Genomic DNA, 22813 nt, shown 5'->3' with positions numbered 1-22813 from the left:
ACTGGGAAATCTATGTTTATTTGATTTATGATGAAACAGTGTTTTTCTCGCGTAGGTCATTCTTAAGAAAACGAAGTGGGTTCACTATTATATGCACTTCCGGCACCGGAACCCGAGAACTGGTATAATCGAAGTCGGTTCGTACGGCCACCAACCAACATGACCTACAAACTTCCTTAGTTTTTATTAAAATTTTGAAGATTTTACACAGTTTTGCCATCGTACTCTAAACGACGGTTCAAATTTTTGTTGAAAAATTGGAAAGAAAATTTAAATTATTTGCACTTTTAAATAAAAAGTACTCTATTGTTCGAGGAACTTAATTTTGAAAAATATTCCATGGGGAGTTAAATCCCCCAAATGCAATACAATGTAATATAATACAATATAATATAATATAATATAATATAATATAATATAATATAATATAATATAATATAATATAATATAATATAATATAATATAATATAATATAATATAATATAATATAATATAATATAATATAATATAATATAATATAATATAATATAATATAATATAATATAATATAATATAATATAATTTAATATAATATAACACATATTTATATTAAATTGTAATTGATTATATCAGATAATGATTGCAATACTGTCAAGCCCACCATGGGAGGGAATAGTTAAGCTACTTTCGAATTCACTGCATGCCGTATCGCCACGGAGCCGGAAAAGCTGGAATAAGTATACTTTGTCACTTTGTTTAATTTTTCTACTTCACTTTATCAGCAAACACACGAGTGGCAACCTCTAGAGCTACCTACCAAAAAATTGTAGTAAACACTACAGTTTGCAGTATGTTCGAAGTAAAGTCTCTGCTTTTTATAGTAACGTGATCCAGGTAAACACTCCGAAAATACTCAAATTGAAGGAGTTTTCAGGGAATATCAATAAACCGGAAGTCGTCATCTTGAAATTCAAAACTACCTCCATCATCGTTTTCCGACATCTACTCATCAAATCCGTTCCGACAATACCCATATTGTAATGGCGTTCAAGATTATAAATAAACTGGAAGTCGCCATCTTGGAATTCAGAATTACCTAAATTATATCGTTTTCCGACATTTACTCATTCAACCCGTTCCGAAAATACTTCAATTGTAAGAGTTTTTAAGGAATATCATTGAACCGGAAGTCACCATCTTGAAATTCAGAACCACCTCAAACATTCGTTCCGGAAATTCCCATATTGTTAGTGATCCATGGAATATTTATAAACCGCCATCTAGGATTTTGAAACGACCCCAAACATCATTTTCTTTCACCAACTCTTTATATTCATTTTGAAAATAACCATAATTTACTAAGTAAATTCCAAATAACATAAACTTTTTTTACGAACCAAATCCAAAATAACGTTAACTTTTTTTACGATGTACCTCGATTTACGAACCCCCGTTTAGTTCGTAAATGGAGGTTTCGGTGTATAATGAACAATTCTTCACACGGAATCTCAATTGAACGACTGGAGAGATAGGATTAATATTCAGTACAAATCAATTACATGAAGACAGCCATTCGTAAATAAATAAAACTGATCGATTATGTTCGATCTTTGATGCCCAATTATCTATTGAAATTCGAATAATTGAAAAACAAATCATGGAAACTTAACTGTTTGTTACTTGTTTTAATTGGATCAGCTACGGATCAAACAGCAATTCCAACCGATCTATCATCATTGAATGAGTGAGGTATTTCAGTATTCTTTATTCATTCAAAGTCAATGTTGATATGCGAAGAAAACCCTTATCGAATGCAGTAATATCCCCCAAGGCAAAACTCGAACGCAAACGTGTGGCGATGAATGAAATTAAATGAAAAACTAATTGATTGTAAAACTCGCTCTCCGGGAATAGTTGCAATTTCCCGGGGCTGATGACGAGACTGATGCTCGTTTCTCTTCGACCGATGTCCAGATGTAGGCACCCACAGCTTATCCCTTCATTGATGACGCTAGCGCCGAGTCATCGTTCCACTTTTGGGTAATGCGAAACACAGACATCCTGTGATGGGTTTCCGCCGTTTTCACTGGTTTCGCCTCGCTGTGGTCATCACCTACTGGATTAAATGCTTTGATGTGGAAGTTGATTTAATTTTCTCCCCATGCGCTTTGTTTGTGTTTGAGTATTTAAGTTTTAGGACAGCAAATTACGAACTCTGTTGCTGCTGTGAAACAATAAGGAAACATTATCAAATTGTATAATCCGCAAGCTTATGGCTTGTGGAATAATCATGAAATTATGGTTGGATGTAAATTTGATTATGCGTATCTGTTTTGGAAACGATTGATTGCTGGAGAATAAGTTACTTACATAGAAAAGATCCAGTTCAATAGCTGTTATTGGAGAATAAATAAAGCTTGTTGAGAGCTGTATGCTAAAACATTTACATGCATTCCGATATAAGGTTATTCGGATTGCTTTGTATTTTGTTTTGATTGTTTCAATAAAATATTGAGTACATGAAGATTACTAGATTCCGACTTTCGACTTTTGGAGACCCACAGTTTTATATACCAACTAGCTGACCCGTCGAACTTCGTCTCGCCCAAAAATTATTTGTTCGCACTTATACTTTTCCTGATTACTTAACCTATAATCAACGGAATTCGACACACATTCGCAGCCCAAAACAAGAAATATCACCAAAAATTAATGTAAAAATGTGAAACACTTCTGTTAAGTTAAATTAGAGCAAATGAACAGACTGTCATCTCATCCTTTGAATCAACTGCACTGAACAGAGATCCCTTTCTAATGACTTCGACATAATTAATATAAGGTGCCACGTTTTCTCTTCCAGGTGTGATTCTTGCTTCCGGAAATCAAGATTTTCTTGTACAGATTTTAAGCATCGACACAACCTCTATATCTAATATATAGAGCTCTAATAAAGTGGATATTTTTAGGTACTAAAGAACTTGTAGTGGCTTGGAGAGACGACGTTTACATTTTAAGTTGATATTGATCTTATCAGTTTGAACATTCTTCTCAGAAAATGAAATAGTCTCCATCCATCCTGAATATTGATATCTAATTGACACTTATTATGTGCGCTTCGTGTAATTTAAATCATTCGAAAGCAAAATGCAAGAAAATTCGCTTAGTTCGACCTTAGTCCATCTACAGCACAATCTTTTCATTGATTCACAATGACCAATGTTATTCATTTGACTCCATTGCACACAATCCATCAACTGCTGAACGATATCAGAACTTTTTCTTCTGCCTACAACGGCATTTCTAAAACACTCATATGTATTCCGCCAGTCATTTAATAAGCAATAATGAAATGAAGAATCACGTGGATCAAGTATGCATGTGAAATCTCCACACATAACACCTCGTTGCGCGCCAAACAATTTTTTCAACGAGCTAGTATTTTTTCCTTCGGCGGCCAAATACTTATGCAACTCGTTATGGACAAATACCTGTCGATGATCTAGCAAGCATAGGCGACTTTTTCAACAGAGAATTCCATTTTCCATACAAAACAATTTTATTGATTTTTCCCACTTTTCTGGCGAATATTCTTAATTTTTTTTATGTACGAACCCGGTGGGAACTGAAGCGACTTTAAGGAGCAAGACTGTTTGCAAGCGTATGAGTAATGTCAAAATGCAACATTTTCTCCCTTTTTATTTCCTTTTATCTTCGATGACTTAAGCGACTTTAAGGAGCAAGACTCTTTGCAAGCGTATGAGTAATGTCAACAATGTGTGCGTAAAAACAAATACCGGCGCTTCTTTTCCTGATTTTAATCTATAAATCTTCCATATGGTTGAACAAAAAAAAAAATCGGAACATTCTGCCTAAAACTGCAATTCAAGAAAGGCAAAAATCTTAGTCTAGAACTCTTCCGCTTTCCTTAAAACTGCTCGAAAAAAAATATTTCAGTTCCTATTCCTATATGGATTGCATAAGGCACTGGTCTTACAAACCAGTTTTCGTATGTTCGAGCCCCGACCTGGAAGGATTCGTAGTGTCAGTAGAATCGTAGCACCAGCCATGCAATGGTTCTGTACACTCTGAATCGACTGCGAAGTCTGTTGAAACAAAAGGTCAAATTCCACTACAGGAATGAAATACCAAGGCTTTGCTTTACATTTGGGGGTTTGAATACACAGTAATAACACATGGGCTGCAAGTCCCGGGCCTTGCAATAAGAACACGATTTTTTTGTTCAAAATTAACTTTTCTCATCAACGTAATCTCCATCAAGAACAATGCAATCAGTCCAGCTCCAGTCAAACATTTCAATACCACTTTTGTAGAACGATTTATTTTTTGGCTCAAAATAGACCTCAGTTTCAACGATAACCTCTTCATTCGTGCGAAATTTCTTACCGTCGAGAATTTTTTAAGTCTGCGAACAGCCAGTAGTCGCTGGGAGCCAAATCTGGCCCGTATTCGCCGATGTGGGATCCGGTTTGTTGCGTTAAAACATGGCTGAACACTGCTCAAAATCATCAACATGTTTTCGTTTTTGGTCAACAGTGAGAAAACGCGGCACCCACCTTGAACAGAGCTCTCTCATAGTCAAATTCTCATGCAATATAAAGCCAACACATTCTTTCGATATCTTTACGATGTCAGCTAACTCACGCTACTTCACTTTTCGATCATTCAAAACAATTTTGTGGATTTTTTTATGTTTTGACGTCCACTGCGTTCTGCATCATTGGTGTCTCTACGTCCACGTTTGAAGTTAACAAACCAACGTTTTATTGTTGTTTCTGATGGAGCGGAGTATCCATACCTTTGCTTGAACGATATTTTTTCTCATCAAGAAGCAGTTTAAAAATAAAACACGAAATCGTTTTTGATCCATTGTTCTGAAAATAACAAAAGTAGCGTCACTCTTAGCACAGTATGTATGTATGTGTGAAGCGCAATAAGTCACAAATCAATGAATAGAAACAGAATCCATCACAAGAAAGCACAACAAGGACCGTTTCAATTTCCGATTCACTAGGTCAATTTTTGTAATATGATCAGTCTTCTTCTTAAACATTTTTATGATAATTTGTATTTGCTACTAGTGCCCGGTTTCCACTTCCGAACGCACCGGTAATAGTGAAGAAAAGCTCCAAAAATTGAACTCACTTCGATTTTGCAGCAACGGTCAAACCGAATTTAAAATTATGCAAAATTACACCACTAGGTGGATTAAAAAAGGTTTTCATATGTATACTGCCTTGTAAAAGTTTGGACACACTTGAGAAAATCGTTTAGTTTTCTGTTCATTACTTTATTCATCATTCTACATTTTATTTTTGCACCTATTTGTATGGCAACACACTAGTGAATGATTTTTTTTAATTATCATTTATTTATTTTATCGAAATATTATGATAAGGACAGTGTGACCAGTCATACTATTGAAGTGCAACAGCTACTTGTTTGAACTCAGATTCGATGCATCGACACTTGAAAATGTCCTCCTATGATTTCGAAGCCCACCTGCTTGAAATTTCAATAAACATAACATCGATTTGACAATTAGAGCATTGCACAGGATTTTAGTTAGAATTGCTACTTTAAAACTATTCAAAATTTCGAAAATGGTGAGAGCAAAGTAAATAACAAAAGAAAACCGGGCTCAGATACTGATTTTGAACAAAACCAATAAGTAACGCAACGAGAAACATCACAAATAGTTATGTTTGAACTCATTTCAAAAATGGTATTCTCAAATCCGATACAACTATCTAAGGATGATGATTCAAATGCTGAATAAAAAAAAACAGATTGAGTTCAAACTTTTGCAAGGCAAAGTAGTATACCTACACACAACGAAAAAATAATGTAAATTTGCGCGTCTCAATAAATGCACATAAAAGGAGCGTTACAATTTATCAGAATTTACATCCAAGAGCTTGTAAGTACTAATCATTTACTGCTAATTAAATTGACTAATAATAGACACAAAATTTATATTTATATGTTAATGGACGTAATATTCTGTTATCACCCAACAAAGTACCGCATGTTTGAATTTACGTCTTGCGCAATTTTAATTTTTTCTAAAAGTGTATATATATATATATATATATATATATATATATATATATATATATATATATATATATATATATATATATATATATATATATATATATATATATATATATATATATATATATATATATATATATATATATATATATATATAATGTATGTAATACCGGTTTACAGCACCCATCTTTAAAGGTTTTTGCAGACTTGTTGGGTATACCGACGAATGGCAATTATTATATTTCACTCACCATGCTAACTCCCTAACAGTAATGGCACATCATGCTTTCTGGGGTGTGAAATTAGCCCTTATACAAAAGGAAGCATAGAAATAAAAACGTGCACCGTTCATTTCCAGAACCAAACCAAACATGAAAACGGACCAAAGCAGAAATCCTACTAACCAGCATCATTTTTCTCTCTTTTCTTCTAGTGTGAACCCGGACTCGGAGCTAGTGTTATGTACAATCTGCTGTACAATGCGCCCCAGAAGCTGATGCTGCTAGCAGGCTGCAGCACAGTTTGTACAACAGTTGCCGAAGCAGCGAAAATGTGGAACCTAGTTGTGGTAAACTATCTTAAATAATTTTCTATATTCTCTGCATTCTATCTAATAGTCGTTATGTTCGCGCTACTTCCGCATAGATTAATTATGTTGTATTTTTTCTAATGCTTACTGCTCCATAAACCCAGATACAAGCTGTTAACGAATTTTTAAACATCATGCAGATCTCTACCGTCCCGAAAGCATATTCAGTTTCGTCATTCAAGTCACTCATGTATTGCTTTCACGGTGCCATGCAATAAATGTAATGTGCATCACTTTGGATAGCACAAAAAACATCTTGTTATGATCAGTAGAGTTAGAGATGGTCGTTGTACGGGTAAAGATTATTTTTCTATCGGGTACGGATTTGGTACAGCCTTTAGACACTAAGAATTTATTCGCACTTAGCAACGGGGATTTGAACAAACCTCATATAAAAACCAGGTTCGAAACTGTCTCGATTTTCATTTCAACAACATGGAAGCTACCTTCAAACAAACGGTTTGACAGCAGTTAGGGTGAAAACTGAGTTAGGCTTGGCATCAAGCGAAAACGACATTAGTATGTTTCCGAAGCGCCTGCTTCATAACGGCCCAGTGCTTCTGAATTGACCATGGTTTCGGTGCAGTCGGGGATTGGAATACTTCGGCACGAAGTAGACCTAATAAGCTTTGTACTCCATAACATCTTTCGAGCAAGACATGAACCAAAATCCGGCCACTTATGTGTGATTTTGGAAGTGGAAGTAGGCGCTTTGTAGACATTTTTTTTGCGGATTTCTTACCCAAAAAAGAAAGTTACCGCTATTTGAATGATTCATTTGATTTGAGTATGTCATATTAACAAAGTAAGATTAAGTAAGAAAAGAAAAAAAATAGTAAGAAAGTAAGAGTAAGTTAGATCGAAGCTTCGGATACCCCTAGTTGTTTATACCGTTCGACTGTATGTGTGTAAATGTGTATGTGTGTACGTGTGTTTGTGTATGTGTGTGTATGTGTACATGTTCAACGAACTTACAGTTTGTTACATAAGAGCGTGGTCACAGTTGTGAGAAAACGAAAATACTAAACACGCAAATACTGTTGAATTTTATTTTATTTTATTAGATCAAAAACTTACATTTGAGCCCAATCGTTCTCATTTGGATTGGCATCGGGCGACTGAGAGGGCCAATCCATTTGGCCTTTCGGGTGCGAGCACTCATTTTGGAAAAATGCTGAGATCGAATTTTATACAATAGTCAGCTGATTTATTCTCGCATTGCATGAAGGACATTACTGCTAAAAAAAATCACACCATTCCACTTTATCGATCGCGAGTAATCGTGACCACGCTCTTATGTAACAGACTGTATTTATTTGATATATTACGCGTAGTATTAAGCAATGTAAACAAATCAGAAGCAAACAAAAACATAGAGAAATATCCTCAATGTCAAGGTGTGATACAAATAAAATTGCTTTTCTATTCGATCTTTTCCAGCTTTGTTACGGCGCATCTAGTCCTGCCTTATCAGATAGAAGTAGATTCCCTACATTATTTAGAACGCATCCATCTGCCACTGTACATAATCCGACTAGAATAAAATTAATGCAAAAATTTGGATGGTCGCGTGTAGCGATCCTTCAGCAAGCCGAAGAAGTGTTCATATCGGTAAGTATTCGAAAATAAAAATTCACGTAAGAGATTCGTACCCAAACAAAGACTGCTTACCAAATCGAATGTTAACCAGGATTGATTGGCGAAACGATTAACCTAATCCTTGCATCGCAGCCAGGTTTTATCCAAGTTACTAACAGTTTGGGTTTCCTGTTTTTGTTCTCTCTCTCTCTCTTTCTCCTTCGATTTTTGCTGGGTCATCCCTCGGGAAAAACTAAACACACAGACTGTCGAGGATTTAGAAACTCGATGTAAGGAAGCCGGTATCGAGATAGTGACAAGACAATCATTCCTCTCCGATCCAACCGATGCGGTGCGGAATTTACGACGACAAGATGCTCGCATCATCGTCGGACTATTCTACGTAGTTGCAGCCAGGCGGGTCCTGTGCGAAATGTACAAACAGCAGATTTACGGCCGTGCGTACGTGTGGTTTTTTATCGGTAAGTACCTTCTCTCATGCCAGTTTAATAACATTTATTCCCCCCGGAAAGCTCTGTTTTGCGCTTCATTCCGATTGAAAATCATGAAGACCATACCAAACTAAATGAACACTGATCCGAAAGATTCGATCTAGGTTGGCAATAATACCATTTTGTTTGTTATATACATTAGCAGTGGGGCAAAACAAGTAAGCACTTACATCAGTCAATGGTAATCTCCGATGTTTCCAACAATATCTGTAGACGAGAGCAAACTGTACGTTGTGCTGGAATGCTCTGCTGTAGTTGATGATTGTTCACTGAACTAACAAAATGAAATCGAAGATTAGTATTTAGAACTCATCCACTTATAATCTGTTCAGGTGAATCATCCTGCCAAAATTATCTGTTGAGCTACATCGTTTTTCTAGAGTTTTTGATCTCGATCTAAATACTCAAAATTGAAAAAAATACAAAAAACAGGGCCGAACTCGATAAAATTGTTTTCTTTTTTCGCAAAATAAATTGTAGTGCAATCATTAATCAGAACTAATTGGCTCATGTGGCACGTTCTCTTAGTAATTTGAAGATTTGCGCCTTACCTTGGCTTCTCAATATTTTCCTGATGGGAAAGGAAAGTAAAAATGAACATAGAAGCGAATTGTGGAGTAGATGAAGTTGGAATACAACACAAAACAAAAAGAAACAAATCGTTCTGCTGGTGTCAAAATGCACATTTTATAAAGCATCCAATCCCCGAGAGGATTTAGTTATTTTATATAAGTAACACCATTCTCCGTTCCCGGAAGAATGCATACCGATTCGCAATATGTATGAGCAGAAGTAAATTGGACACCCCCCGAAGGATGCCAAACGATCTGCTAAAACATTTTAAGATCAATACAGAATATAATACTATAGCGCCTTACCACATTGAGCGAGAAACGATAAAATATCCTTTAATTTTAGCTCCGCATACACAGACTCAACCATGTATGGAGAACCAAAAACCCGAATACGTAGTTGCGTCAATGCGGGACAGTTACATATCAGATGATATGAAGTACCATAATCGCATTCACACAAATCTCACGAATAATACAATATATAGCTCGCGGAATAGTAGCCATGTGATAGTTGAGTCTGCAGTGTCCAGTCAGAGCTCTGACCAGAATACTGGAATGATGCTTGGAAAAATGCAGTAGTCATTTTGAAATTTTCAGATTCAAATCTGGTAAAAATGCTTTTGTCTGAGCGCAAGTTTGCAAGCTGCGCCAGTAGCTGATATGTTTAGATACAGTCCAAGCACGAATTTTGTGCTGTATCCAACTAGTTGACAGTGGTAAAACTGGACCACTAATGAAATAATTCGTGGCACCAGCTCGAGCCAACTCATCAGCCCATTCATTTCCAGTAATACCTACCCATAGGAAACTGTTTAATTTTGGTTTTTTGTACTGTCAGAACAAAAATGAATTCGTTTACCACAGACTTTCTGCTGAAGCGTCAATTTTACCTCATACAGAATCGCGTAGATTTCAGCTTGGAACACATTATCCACCAAGACTGCTCTAGTATGATTTCACGACGGTAGACACCAGCACTAGCAAGACCATCCAACAGAGAACCGTCCGTATAACAAACTATGTGTTCATCAAGTTTGTAACTAAGATTATTACTTGGTTAAAATGAAACATGAGACATACCTCGAACTCAACCTCAGGGCTCCCAATCTTCGTCTGTTCTTATAGTGTATTCTGCTTCGACCGAACGCTGGGCACTAACTTTCATCCTTTATCGATTTGGGGTGTTGGGCCAGGACGGACCAGTGGCCTTAGACGATTTACCTGAGAGTTGCGTATCGCCAAAGAGATACATTTTTCACCAGGTTCACTAACAATCACGCACCACTTCCTTATTCCTTCGGGAATAAATTTCACAATTATTTCCTGCCAAGCTCTATATATATAGCCAAGAATTTATCGTGTGGTAAGAATAAAAGTAAGAAATTTCTTCAAAATATGTTTGAAATGTTCATACCCTTTCTGCAGTAACACTGGGAAAACTCTATCCTTTCCAAGAGACTTGTACGGAGCAAAACTCTTAACTGCCCATTCGAACGATTCAATCGTCATTATTCTTCGAGCAAGTTCTTAAGAAACCGTCATGAAACTCCTTTGATTTCGAAAGTAATTTATTTAATCTGCTAGTCTCGTTGAGACCAGAGACTTTTTCAACCACTTTGCTCAGACGATCGCAGAGCATTTTTTGACACGAACGGCTCTGACCCATCTGTTTTGAAAAGATTTGGTGACAGTGACACGTACACTCGGGGTAAAATAGGGATGATTGTAGATTTTTAAGAAAAAAAACTGTTTTAATCCACCTAGTGGTGTAATGATGCCTTTCTCATATCAATCATACTATCATATATAATACTGCGATTTTTAAAAGAATAACCGAAATCGGTTTGTTTGACCGTCTACTGATAAAAACTATCAATATTTTCAGTGATGGTATACAATTTTTAACCCACTTTACCCAATATTTCCGGATCCGGAAGTCGGGTAAGCATGAAGTTCAGGCATTACGTATGAGACCACAGGACCTTTCATTTGAATCTAAGTTTGTGAAAATCGGTCGCGCCATCTATGAGAAAAGTTAGAACACATATTTTCTTTTTTTTTGCACATTTTACCTCATAACTCCCGAACCGAAAGTCGGATCCCAATAATATTCAGGAATTTTGTATGGGACCTTTCATTTGAATCTAAGTTTGTGAAAATCGTTTCAGCCATCTCTGAGAAAAGTTGGTGCACTTATTTTCACAATTTTTTGCACATTTTACCCCATAATTCCGGAACCGGAAGTCGGATCCAAATAATATTCAGGAATTTTGTATAAGACCACAAGATCTTTCATTTGAATCTAAGTTTGTGAAAATCGGTTCAGCCATCTCCGAGAAAAGTTAGTGTAAAAAAACGTTACATACACACATACGCACATACACACACACAGACATTTTGCGTACTCGACGAACTGAGTCGAATGGTATATGACACTCGGCCCTCCGGGCCTCGGATCAAAAGTCGGTTTTCACAGTGATTGCATAACCTTTCTATATGAGAAAGCAAGATGCAAGAAAACTTTGAATAAATAACCATAGCTTGAACCACTGAAATCATACTCGCATCTTTTGAAAATGGCCAAAACAGGAATCTCTTAAATTGTCATAAATCATCCAAAAAATTTTATTGGTAGCCTGGAATCAATATTTCAAACACAGTTTTAATGCACTTATTTGAATCACGAAATTGAACACAAATTAAGAAATTTTACAATCTTCATTTTGAACATATTTGGAAAAAATATGTTAAACGTTCTAAATTATTTATAACGAATTTTATAGAAACAACGGATTTCAATTAACCATCCCGTGGTTGATGGGCTTGACGGTATTGCAAACATCATCAGATACAATCAATTTGCGTTACAATTTGATAAATATATGCGTTATAGTTTTTAGCTTCATTATTGAATTAAATGAATAAGATATGGAACGACTTGAATAAGATGTTGATTGCATTACTCTCCAACATCCGGGGTTGGAGAGGCCGGTAGGGCTTAACTGAGCTCTGTTTTATGTTTCATATTCATACTACTGGCCCTTATTACCAGTTTGAAGTGGAAATTAGGTGGAATGAACATATCCCAATTAGGTTTCACACGATGGCAGCAGATGAACGGTAAATTAAGTTTGTTTATACTTGGTTTATTCACCATAGAATAGAGTGGAATGAGATGTAACATTGTGAAATAGAATAAAATAATATAGACTGAAAATGTGAGCAAACCAACTAATAGCTGTCAAACGATGTTTATCCAGTTTATTTTGTAAGGATGTCTAATGGGTGAGTTGATGTGTGAGTGAAATGTAAGAGGAAGTGCATGCAAGAACGGTAATAAAGGCCACCGTTTCAGCTCAGGACTAACGATCGAAAAATAGTAGAGATAAAAGTAGGGTAACGATACCCTCTTTATCTCACCTCCATTAGTCATCTTATATACGAAAACCATTAGTTAGAGTGAGATCTGTTGTTTCTGTTTGATAGATTGACTTCTAGAGTGAGATTACGTATCAAATTTTAAAGCAGCTTCCAAATTTGGATGTTAAAAATTTCAACTTCCGTATGGTTTATGACGCAAAACCAGAGAGGAAATCATCAAGATTATTCCGATTTGTTGGTCTGGCTAATTGATGATCAAAGTCATTTACGAATTGATAAGTATGATAAGCTTAAAATATCCAGATGAGTCAGGGTGATATTTTCGAAATTTTCTTTAGGGGCACTGCGTGTCCTCGCGTGCTTCCACAAAAAGCCCTCTTTGTATGTATGTTATGTATGTATATATCTATCTATGTATATGTGTATGTATATGTGTGTATGTATATATGTAGGTATGTACAATATACATGTTTAAAAAATAAAACAAACAAATACACGATGATGACGAAAACAGTTACTAAATTCATAAGACACAAACATGAACACACTTATCAACAATTTTATAAAATCTGTTTGAATCAGCACAAAAAATAGTGACCAAGTGGGCACCATAGCCTAGGAACGTCTGTGTGTTGATTAAAGGGGGGGGGGGGGGGGGGGGGTTTGAACTATTGTTCAACAAAATGAACTCAAGCGTTTTGCCTAATACAAAGCATCATTCGAAAAACATTCAGTAATTTTTTCGTGGAAAAATATTGAGAAATAAGTCGGTAAAGAGGCATTTTTGAGGACGCTTCTTAAAAATCATGATTTGCGGTATCCACTGTATCTCAGCGCAGACGTTTCTGTTTGATTTTTTTTTAATTTTTGGAATTTTTGTGGTTGTTCTAAGTGAGAACTACGATTTTCCACGAAAAATTCCACCATTTTGTAGCTATAAAACCTCCCCAAAGTAACAAACAACAGAAAGGAAAACGTTGGGGTCTGGATTTTTATACGTAGAAAGTGTGTGCAAAATTAAAAAAAAAATTGGTGCAGTAGTTTTTGAATGACGATGGACACGGACTTTCACAACCTGCTTTCGAGAAAAAAAAACCGCTTTTTGTCTATAGAATCAATGGAAACAATTAATTACTCAAGGGAGCCCGTAGGGTATAACATTTTCAAAAAATCATATTTTTTCTTTTTTAATTTGTTATAATGAAACATTTCAAAAATGTTTTGTCAAGTTTTTAAGTCAGTCGAAGCAGAAATCTGAGGCCTGTGCGCCGAGTTCTTACTTTTTCGCAGTATGATATAAGCAAAGATAAAGGCCCATAACTTGCTGAGTTTTATTCCGAAAGGCTTGAAAATTTTAAAAAATATTCTTGAAATGTTTTGCTATAAGGAAATATAAAGAAAAAATAAATGATTTTGACAAATGTGTTAGACTCTACCCGCCCCTTAAAATAGAAGCTGATAGAAGCAAATCTTATTAAGGGTCCAGTGTAGAACTGAAACAAGGGACTGCTGCCACTGAGACTACTTACAAAAAATAATTATAGAAACGACGGATTTAAATTCAAGTATCACCATTGATTTACATGCTGTGTATTTTTTATAATTTTTGTTATTTTCTAAAAAAAAATGGTGAAAAATTCCGGAAAATAATCGACTGCATTTTTGTTGAGGTCATATAAAACTTCATTTTTTTCTAGTTGTGGGAGATTATTTATCCAAATCATTAAAAGTCTCATGTCTTTGTAATTTTAAACGTTGAACAAGTTCTATGAATGAAATTCTTATATACATATGAGAAAGCCATTACACAGATAGCTCTTAAAAGTATAAAAAAAAATAAAATTGGTTTTCTTTCACGATACTTCGGATCGAGAATTGAAAATAGAAATAATTTCTTTCGGTTAATCTGTTTAGTTAAAATATACTCTTATTAGGTAAATGAGACCAACAGCTTTCTAGGATGCTCTCAATAATAATAATAATTTTTAAATTCCATTATTCGTAGTAGAAATTGAAAAAGATATCGTTATACCGATTTGTATATGAATATGTGTAGTCCCGATCGAAAATCAAGCATACACCCCTTTCTACATTGTATAACTACCATAAAGCAATATAAACATCTAAAAAATATTTACTTATCCTGGGGGAGATCTGGTTTTACGTTTTAAGAAAGACCTTATTAGGATCAAGATGAAGACTTAGTTAAAGAGATGCTAGCTTTCCCACTTTGAGCTCATAGAAATTTGTTCTCGTGAAAAAGTTACAACAGATTATCGTAATACAACTTTCTCTTCTGTAGCGGGAAGTGTCGGCTTGATACTTAGACTTCCGCTTTTTTTTTAAAAAAACCTAAACCTTTCTTAGCTCAATTTCACTTTCCAAAAGCAAAAAGGTGAAAACAATTCAATTAAATTGGAAAACTTTAACACTGATGAGTCGAACCGTATTTATCAAGCGAGTATTCATACTAATAATAATGATAATCCGCAGAACATGTTGAGGGAGTATGGTAAGCTACCAAATGTATTTATAATTTTGAGGATTATAATTGGTCAGTGTTGGCAGCAAACTTGCTGTTAATATTCAACGATTAGAAAATTTAGTCTCAAATGTGTTCATAGTTTAAACTTTGAACTTTCTTGCTTGTTATATTTTGATGCTAGTTTCTGTTCGACCTTAAAGGTGAGATGAAAACAAGTGCATTCGCTTCGAGTTTTCAAGTCACTATAACAGTAAAATTGAACAATTTTCGAACTATTTTTTCTGCGGTATCGCCGAAACAAAGTTATAGTTTCAGATTTTGTTTGTTGATTGTCGAGTAATCGGTCAAATGATACCTAGCGACTCTACCAATGATATGGCTTTTGGTACATTCGCCCTATTGCTCTGATATTCCACTTTCTAGCAGAAATCACAGAGAACAGATTTTCAAGTGAAGTTTTCCATGTGTGTGAGAAATCCAACTACTTGAATAGTGCTTTCCAAGTAGCAATTCGTCCACAGAACGCTTAACCTGGCAATCGGTCATGGTTTTCAGCTAGTTTAGATGCATGCAAAATCCAAATTTTACCGAAATTTCACATGTATGCTTTATACAATTTTTTGAAGAAAGTTTTTTCTTCCGCGAATTCCTATTCTCTGTGCATAATTGGTGATCGAATACCTCCATAATTTATAATTTCTGTTAAAAATGTAATATAAGTTCAATCCATGACACCAGTGTTATAACGAAAAATCGAAAATATTATGTATTATTACAGAACTCATTAGTTAGTAATCAATCATCGATTGAGGTTTACAATGCTCTTAATGCTCCTTGATTGCACACAGTAAGTACGAGGTTTGCCCGCAATCGATGAACTCTTTCAGGTTCTCCTTGTATTTTTGCTACAGGTCCAGAGCACTGAAATCTGCCGTCTTCCAATATCAGTATATTTTTATATTTGGTACAGCTCGTGGTTCATATATCTACCTTACTCTCTAATCACATTTTTATCACCGAGTGCAGAACTTTTCTCTGAATCGCGGCCTTTAGTGAATTTTCAAGATTCAAAATATCTGAGTTCTATATAGTTGAAATATATATCATGCCACATGAAATTTCCGAAATAGAACTAAATTTTGATGCCAAATAGATTGTATGAAACGTCGAGATTTGGCCTGATTCGCTCGGACTTTGCAACAGTCTAGGTTATTGTCTTTGTATCGATAGAACATGCCACTCCTTCCATCAATTTCTGTGGTCAAATTTCCTTCGCCTAAATCTTAAGGGGCGCGATGTTAGATTCGAGACATGAAATTTAAACCGTGCAGTGTGAACACTACGCTCCGGTACGGTATTTGGTTTCGTACACCATGTACTATACACGGTGCGCGTTTCGAGTACCAACAAAAACACAACCCAAGCTGGGTTAAGTTTCGATTGTGTGTTTTAGTTCTTACTTTTCGTATATGCAATGAAATTATTACTAGATGAAAAGAAATGAATGCTACACGAACGTATAATATAATCAGTTTGGCTCGTAATCAAATTGACAATGATAATTTGGCAGCCTTCAATACCCAATGCGCAATGAAAATTCAGTGAACAAATATTTTAATCGGAGACAATTCGATTTACAGAAGTAACAGGAGCGCAAGATTTTCATTGTCTCCTTAAATGGCGCGTTTGAACTGGCGCAGCGAAATCCTGCGTTCCTGTTGCTTTTGTAAATGATATTCAAGCTAAATAGGCTAATCTTTTGAAACAGCTGCATAAAAAATGATTTTTTATTGCATTTTCATTAGTGTCTATTAATCACAGCATGTATAAAAAAAGGGTTTGAGGAATTCCTTTAAAAATTTCAAATACATCGCGATATTTCATACTTTGGGCGGCACTTCCCGTAAAATGACTATGATTTTTTTTCAATCGCGGTTCTTGTTTCATCAACACGGTTGAAACTCGTGCACATGTGTTCTAGGCACCAATGGACTTGATTGTGTTTACAAAAGCCGAATACGGTGTTTTGTTTTCTTTGTCCGTAACATTGTTTTGTGCTCAAAACAGTTTAATTTTTCGTTTTTTTTTGTCGGATTTAACTAAAAACTAAATTGGTGGTTCAATGCATAGGATACTGGTTTTACAAACCAGTTGCCATATAATGGTTCTGTATGCTATGTATCAGCTGCGAAGTCTGTTTGAACAGAAGGTCCAATTCCACCAAAGAAATGTAATACTAAGGCTTTGTTAATGCTACAGAGAAGATCTGTATCAAATTTCAAGTGAATTGGAAGAGAACTTATAGAGTTATCACGCCTGTCAATCTGGAAAAAGCAGTTTTGAAAACGCATTTAAAGTTTTGACACACAGGAACTCTATAACTGACTTACCAACTAGTCTGCAATTCCAAGACCATACATAACTCCTTTGTTGCGTTCGTGGAACTCCTTTGCTGCTTTTTTCTTGAAATGAAAAGTTCATTCTCAAGTAATCAAAAATAAGCCATCATCACTGATAATAATCATCGTTGATTATCGTTTATTCCGTTCAATATCACCATAATAATGTTCGATAAACTCACACAAGATTATAAATGATCATCCTCATGGTTATCAGCCATGCAGCGATTACATTCTGAATATTGATTACAGAGACAAAAGATTTCGTTTTCATTCCAGCTGGTGGTTTCAATTCCATGCACTATTTCGATTAAATCCAATCAAACGTTATTAAGCATGAATTTGATTCTTAGAAGTAATAGGAGCGTAGGGGTTTCCTTGTCTTGAGTGACGCTGCAGACGCAGTGTTTGAATTGCGCGTTTGAATTGGTGCAGCGAAATCCTGCGCTCCTGTTACTATTGTGTATCAAGCTGAATAGGGTAATATTTTTCAATCAGCTACATGAAGCATGCTTTGTAATTGAATTTTCCTATAGTTATTATTGTCAATATAATTGTTAATAATTGCAGCATGTATGCAAATATCAATTACTATGTTCATTCACGATATAACTGCACCACTACTCATCTCACTGAATATCATCAAGTTCGGTAAAATTGCTGCATGGCTGATACTAGTTGGAATGATTTTGAATCATTATCATTTCATCATCATGTGTAAGTTTATGGAACATCACTATAGTGATACTGAACGGAATGAGATTTTGCCCATACGCTCTTCGTTCGCTCTTCGCTCTCATAATTATCGTTGATTTTGAGGATAGTGCTAATCGAAGGAAAAAATCGAAAATGATTTGTTCAGTGGTGATATTTGATTATTTGATATTTTCTCAACACTGGTAACAATACCGCTCGTGTGATGGCGGAGGATTCAAAAAAAAAAATAAAAAATATAAATAAGGGGATTTCATCCTGAAAACTTACAGGCATATTTTTGAGATGGAGGTCAAGTTTCATATCGGGAGCTATGCAATACAAGGCTACACTAGACCAGAATGAGTGCTACTCTTATGCCGTTTTTCATTGAAAAACACTGGTGGCGTGGATTGCTCTGGTTTTGCACTTTAGAGCAGAAATGACAATAAAACACTGTCGAAAAATTGCACTTTTGCTCGAAAGTGCAAAACCGAAGCAATCCACGTCACCAGTGTTTTCAATAAAAAACGGCATTAGTAAACGCAACATGTGTACATGACATCGATTTACATATACTCTAATAAACATTAACATTTTAAATTTTAACTTGTTTGGAGAAGCAGTAAAACCACGTCCGCGTTTTCGGTTATTTATTGGCTGCCGGAAAAATACCATTACAGAATATTTTGAATCAATTTTATTTGATTCGCTCTGAACTCATTGAGTAAATTTAATTCTCTGTGAAATGATTTCCGGATTGCAAATTTCAAGAATACAATTTTCGCCAAACAAGTAGCATTATATTTGCATGCAAGAAGAAAACACAAAACGGGTAGGTTATTTGCATCAATCAACGACAACCGACGTAGAATGTGTTTTTGCCATATTCAAGGACAAATTTTCTGTTCGTCTGCACGAGCTGGCACAGCAGTAGCTATAAGTTTTTCACACCTCACCTGCGCAATCAGAGCACCTCTGGCCAACATCGTCATCATGAACAGTATCCTTCAGGTCTGCGTAAGACATAACGATAACACACGAATCAACTAGGGAGAGCCTTATTTTCAAAGTTTGAAGTTTGAATTTTCGAGCGCCCAGTCATTCCTTTGAAGCGCCCAGCCTATTATTATGCAAGTGACGCATTGAAAGTTTTCAAAATTCACACAAAATTCAAATTTCAAAATTCGGATGTGTGGAAAAGCACATCAGTTTTATTCGAATTCACGTCATCCAGTTATGTCTCTGATAGTACCCCCCCTTCGCCTTTTTTATTTTGCAGAATATTGAGCAGAGAAGTGAACCTCTAATATATATATGAAAAAATATTGTTCACCATTAGTTTTTAAATAAATAAACCAAATAAACTCCGGTTTTACTTGTTTGTATGCTTGTTTATTTATATGATATTTAAAATTGTTAGAGTACCTAAGGTTCACGCACTTGACATAACACTCCTATGGACTATTCTCGTTAGGCCGATCCGACCGATCCAACCGATCCGGCCGATCCGAGCTCTCCGGCTTCGACTGTTTTCTGCTTCGGCTGCACATGCCAGATAGCTCGGATAGGGCAACCTTTAATCGTTATCGCGTGAAGATGACTTTTTGAAACAAAGTTCAAGAGATGCTCAATATGATCGCCATGTTGCAATTTCTTCCCATACTCTTATAATAAAACATTTCGAGAAAAAAATCAACTTTGTCCAAAAGATGACAATTTTAACTTTATGCTATGAACAGTTGAAAAAAATAAGATACACCCTACTAACAAGGATTGCAGAAAATTGCGAAAATGAAAAACTTCGCATTATTCAGCTGATGCAATGTGGAGGCTGTTCCGTCGAAAAAAGCAACCATGAGGTCTGCTATATTTAGTCACGCGTACCGTGATTGGACAGTAAACTTCCTACAAATTGCTTTACCTGTAACGCGAAGGGATGTCACAGACGAGGCGATAGATAAAAATCTTTATGTATGCACATACATTACTGTCATCGCAAAGCACATACTTTTCGTGACGTGTCTTCGCTTCGTCATGTGGTAAAAGTTCTTCTTCATAATTTTCAGCTTGCTTAAAAAGCTTCACTTTAACCACAGCTATTTGCGGTTATACTAGTTGAGATTAGTTGAGACTACTACAAACCTACTGTTTTTTCTTGATCATAGATTTGAAACATAGTGCCTCAATATATACATAGGTACAATCCACAAAGCGAAGTTTCTTTAATCATATTAAATATGTGTTTGTGTGTTGAAATGAACATATGTTACCACGGAAGAATATGTTTTTAAAATTTAAAGACAAAATCAGGTAAATTGTTGAAAACTGAGCTCATGGCAATTAAAGCTATTGTGGTAAGACACTAACACTAATTATTTGTTTCGTTTTTGTTTGTCTATTTTTCATTTAGTGTTTTGAAAGTAGGAGTGATGAATCATAGGTCTAACGAATGGAAAGAGATACCAGATTTGTGATTTTTTTTTATAGTGTTAACAAAATAGATGCAAATGTTTTGCATAATACAAAGTATCATTCGAACAACATTTGTTACTCAGTTCGTGCTCGCATCTCATCAGACACAGTCGACAATTGCTTACGATCGAGACGATAGAAACAAAGACAATACAGTGTAGTGAACAATAGAGTGTACGAAATGGGCAAATACGATTTAACAAAGCCTGAAACTTGGCCTACAAGGCCATATTCAATTTGTATTGATTTCAAGCGCTGCAAAGTTAGACCAGCAGCAACCGAAATTGAAATCTTGCTTAAGGAACGAATGCATCTAAACGTTACTGATGTAAGTGAGATTCAATTCAACAAGGCGTCTAACTGTGTGTTCAAATGTGAAAAAGATGCAATTGCATTTGCTTCGGTTAATAACGGGGTGCACAGTATTGATCATGACAATGTTAAATATAAAATCCCTGTGTATGTTACATGGTGGACAATACCATAGAAGTACGCGTGCATGACCTTCCCACGCAGACCAGCGATGGGTATGTTCGGGAAAATATGTCGCAGTACGGTGAAGTTCTTTCCATCGAAAGGGAAGTATGGCGGAATTTTGTTCCGGGTATCCGGAATGGCGTGCGAGTGGTACGCATGCAACTACGTTAAGCAATTCCATCTTACATCATTTGTGATCAAGACGGGATACATCCGTGTAAAACGCTGATTACGTATTAAAATCAACTGGTTACATGTCAGTTTTGTGAACAACCTGCACACTACGGCAAACCTTGAACTGAAGCTGCAAAAAGGACATCTTCAAACAAAAATAAGGACAACCGCCCAACAACGGAAACTAGTGAGCGCAGTACTCCTGTTGTACCATCAAACCCACCAGCAACTGCAATTAATGCACAACAAGGCGCGTGTACAGCAACTAACAATTAATCCAAAAATGCGAATTACAAGGAAAACGAAGAAAAAACGGAAACCAACAACGATACCACCGATGCGGCAATGTAGGACGAGACGAGCCACGAACAAAGTGCCCCTGGAATCAGGAATCAGAACAAATTGGCTCAAATGGCACGTTCCCCTTGATATTTGGAGATTTGTGTCTTGCCATAAATTTGTTTTTAGCATCATTTTCCCGATATATAAGAGGGAAGGATTGAAAGGAAATGGTAAGGGTTGGACTAGGAGGATGGGAAAAATTGACGACACGAAAACACATAAAAGCAGAAGTAAATTCTGCACCCCTAAGGGATGCTGAACAATTTGCTGAGGATCACATTTAGTGGAAGCAGAAGTAAATTCTGAACCTCTACGAGGTCCCGAACAGTCTGCTGTTAATAAAACCTCCAACCCCCGAGAAGATTTAGAGATCTTATAAAAGCGACACCACTCTGCACTCCCGGAAGAATGCAGAACGATTCGTAGTATGTACGAGCAGAAGTAAATTCGGCACCCCCTAAAGGATGCCAAACAATCTGCTATACCCTATTTAAGGTGAAAACAGAAAAGATTCATTCACTCCAGGAAGAACGATGAACCATTCTGACTATAGCTCCTTACCACATTGGGTGAGAAACGAGAGAATATCCTTCAATTTTAGCTCCGCATACACAGATTCTACCATGTATGGAGAATCAAAAACCCGGATACGTAACTGCGTCAATGCGGGACAGTTACATATCAGATGATATGAAGTACCATAGTTGCATTCACACAAATCACACGAATAATACTCAGCACGTTGAATAGTAGCCATGTGATAATTGAGTTCGCAATGTCCAGTCAGTGCTCTGACCAGAATACTGCAATGCTACTTGGAGAAATGCAGTAGACACTTTGACATTTTCAGATTTAAATCTGGTAGAAATGCTTTTGTCTGACCGCAAGTTTGCAAGCTGCGCCAGTAGCTGGCATGTTTGGATGCAGCCCAAGAACGAATCTTGTGCTTTATCCAACTAGTTGAAAGTGGTAAAGCTGGTTCAGGACCAACGAAATCATTCGTTGCACCAGCTCTAGCCAACTCATCAGCCCATTCATTTCCAGTAATACCAGAATGGTCGGGTACCCATAAGAAGTAA

The 22813-nt window shown here is 36.0% G+C and overlaps 2 protein-coding genes across 3 annotated transcripts in view; one reads left to right on the top strand and one right to left on the bottom strand.

The window, feature by feature from the left end:
• Positions 1–22813, top strand: part of LOC131432974 (gamma-aminobutyric acid type B receptor subunit 1) — a 247899-nt gene that overhangs the window by 138029 nt on the left and 87057 nt on the right. Inside the window, exons 3-5 of the mRNA XM_058599660.1 lie at positions 6488–6622; positions 8084–8254; positions 8487–8703. Of these exons, the coding sequence (XP_058455643.1) occupies positions 6488–6622; positions 8084–8254; positions 8487–8703 (523 nt within the window). The remainder of the gene's footprint in view (positions 1–6487; positions 6623–8083; positions 8255–8486; positions 8704–22813) is intronic.
• LOC131432975 (uncharacterized) overlaps positions 1–22813 on the bottom strand; it is a 290167-nt gene that overhangs the window by 201512 nt on the left and 65842 nt on the right. The window lies entirely within an intron of this gene.

This window comes from Malaya genurostris, chromosome 2 (genome assembly GCF_030247185.1).
Source record: "Malaya genurostris strain Urasoe2022 chromosome 2, Malgen_1.1, whole genome shotgun sequence".
NCBI classification, from domain to species: domain Eukaryota; kingdom Metazoa; phylum Arthropoda; class Insecta; order Diptera; family Culicidae; genus Malaya; species Malaya genurostris.
This window is presented reverse-complemented; position numbering and strand designations above follow the sequence as displayed.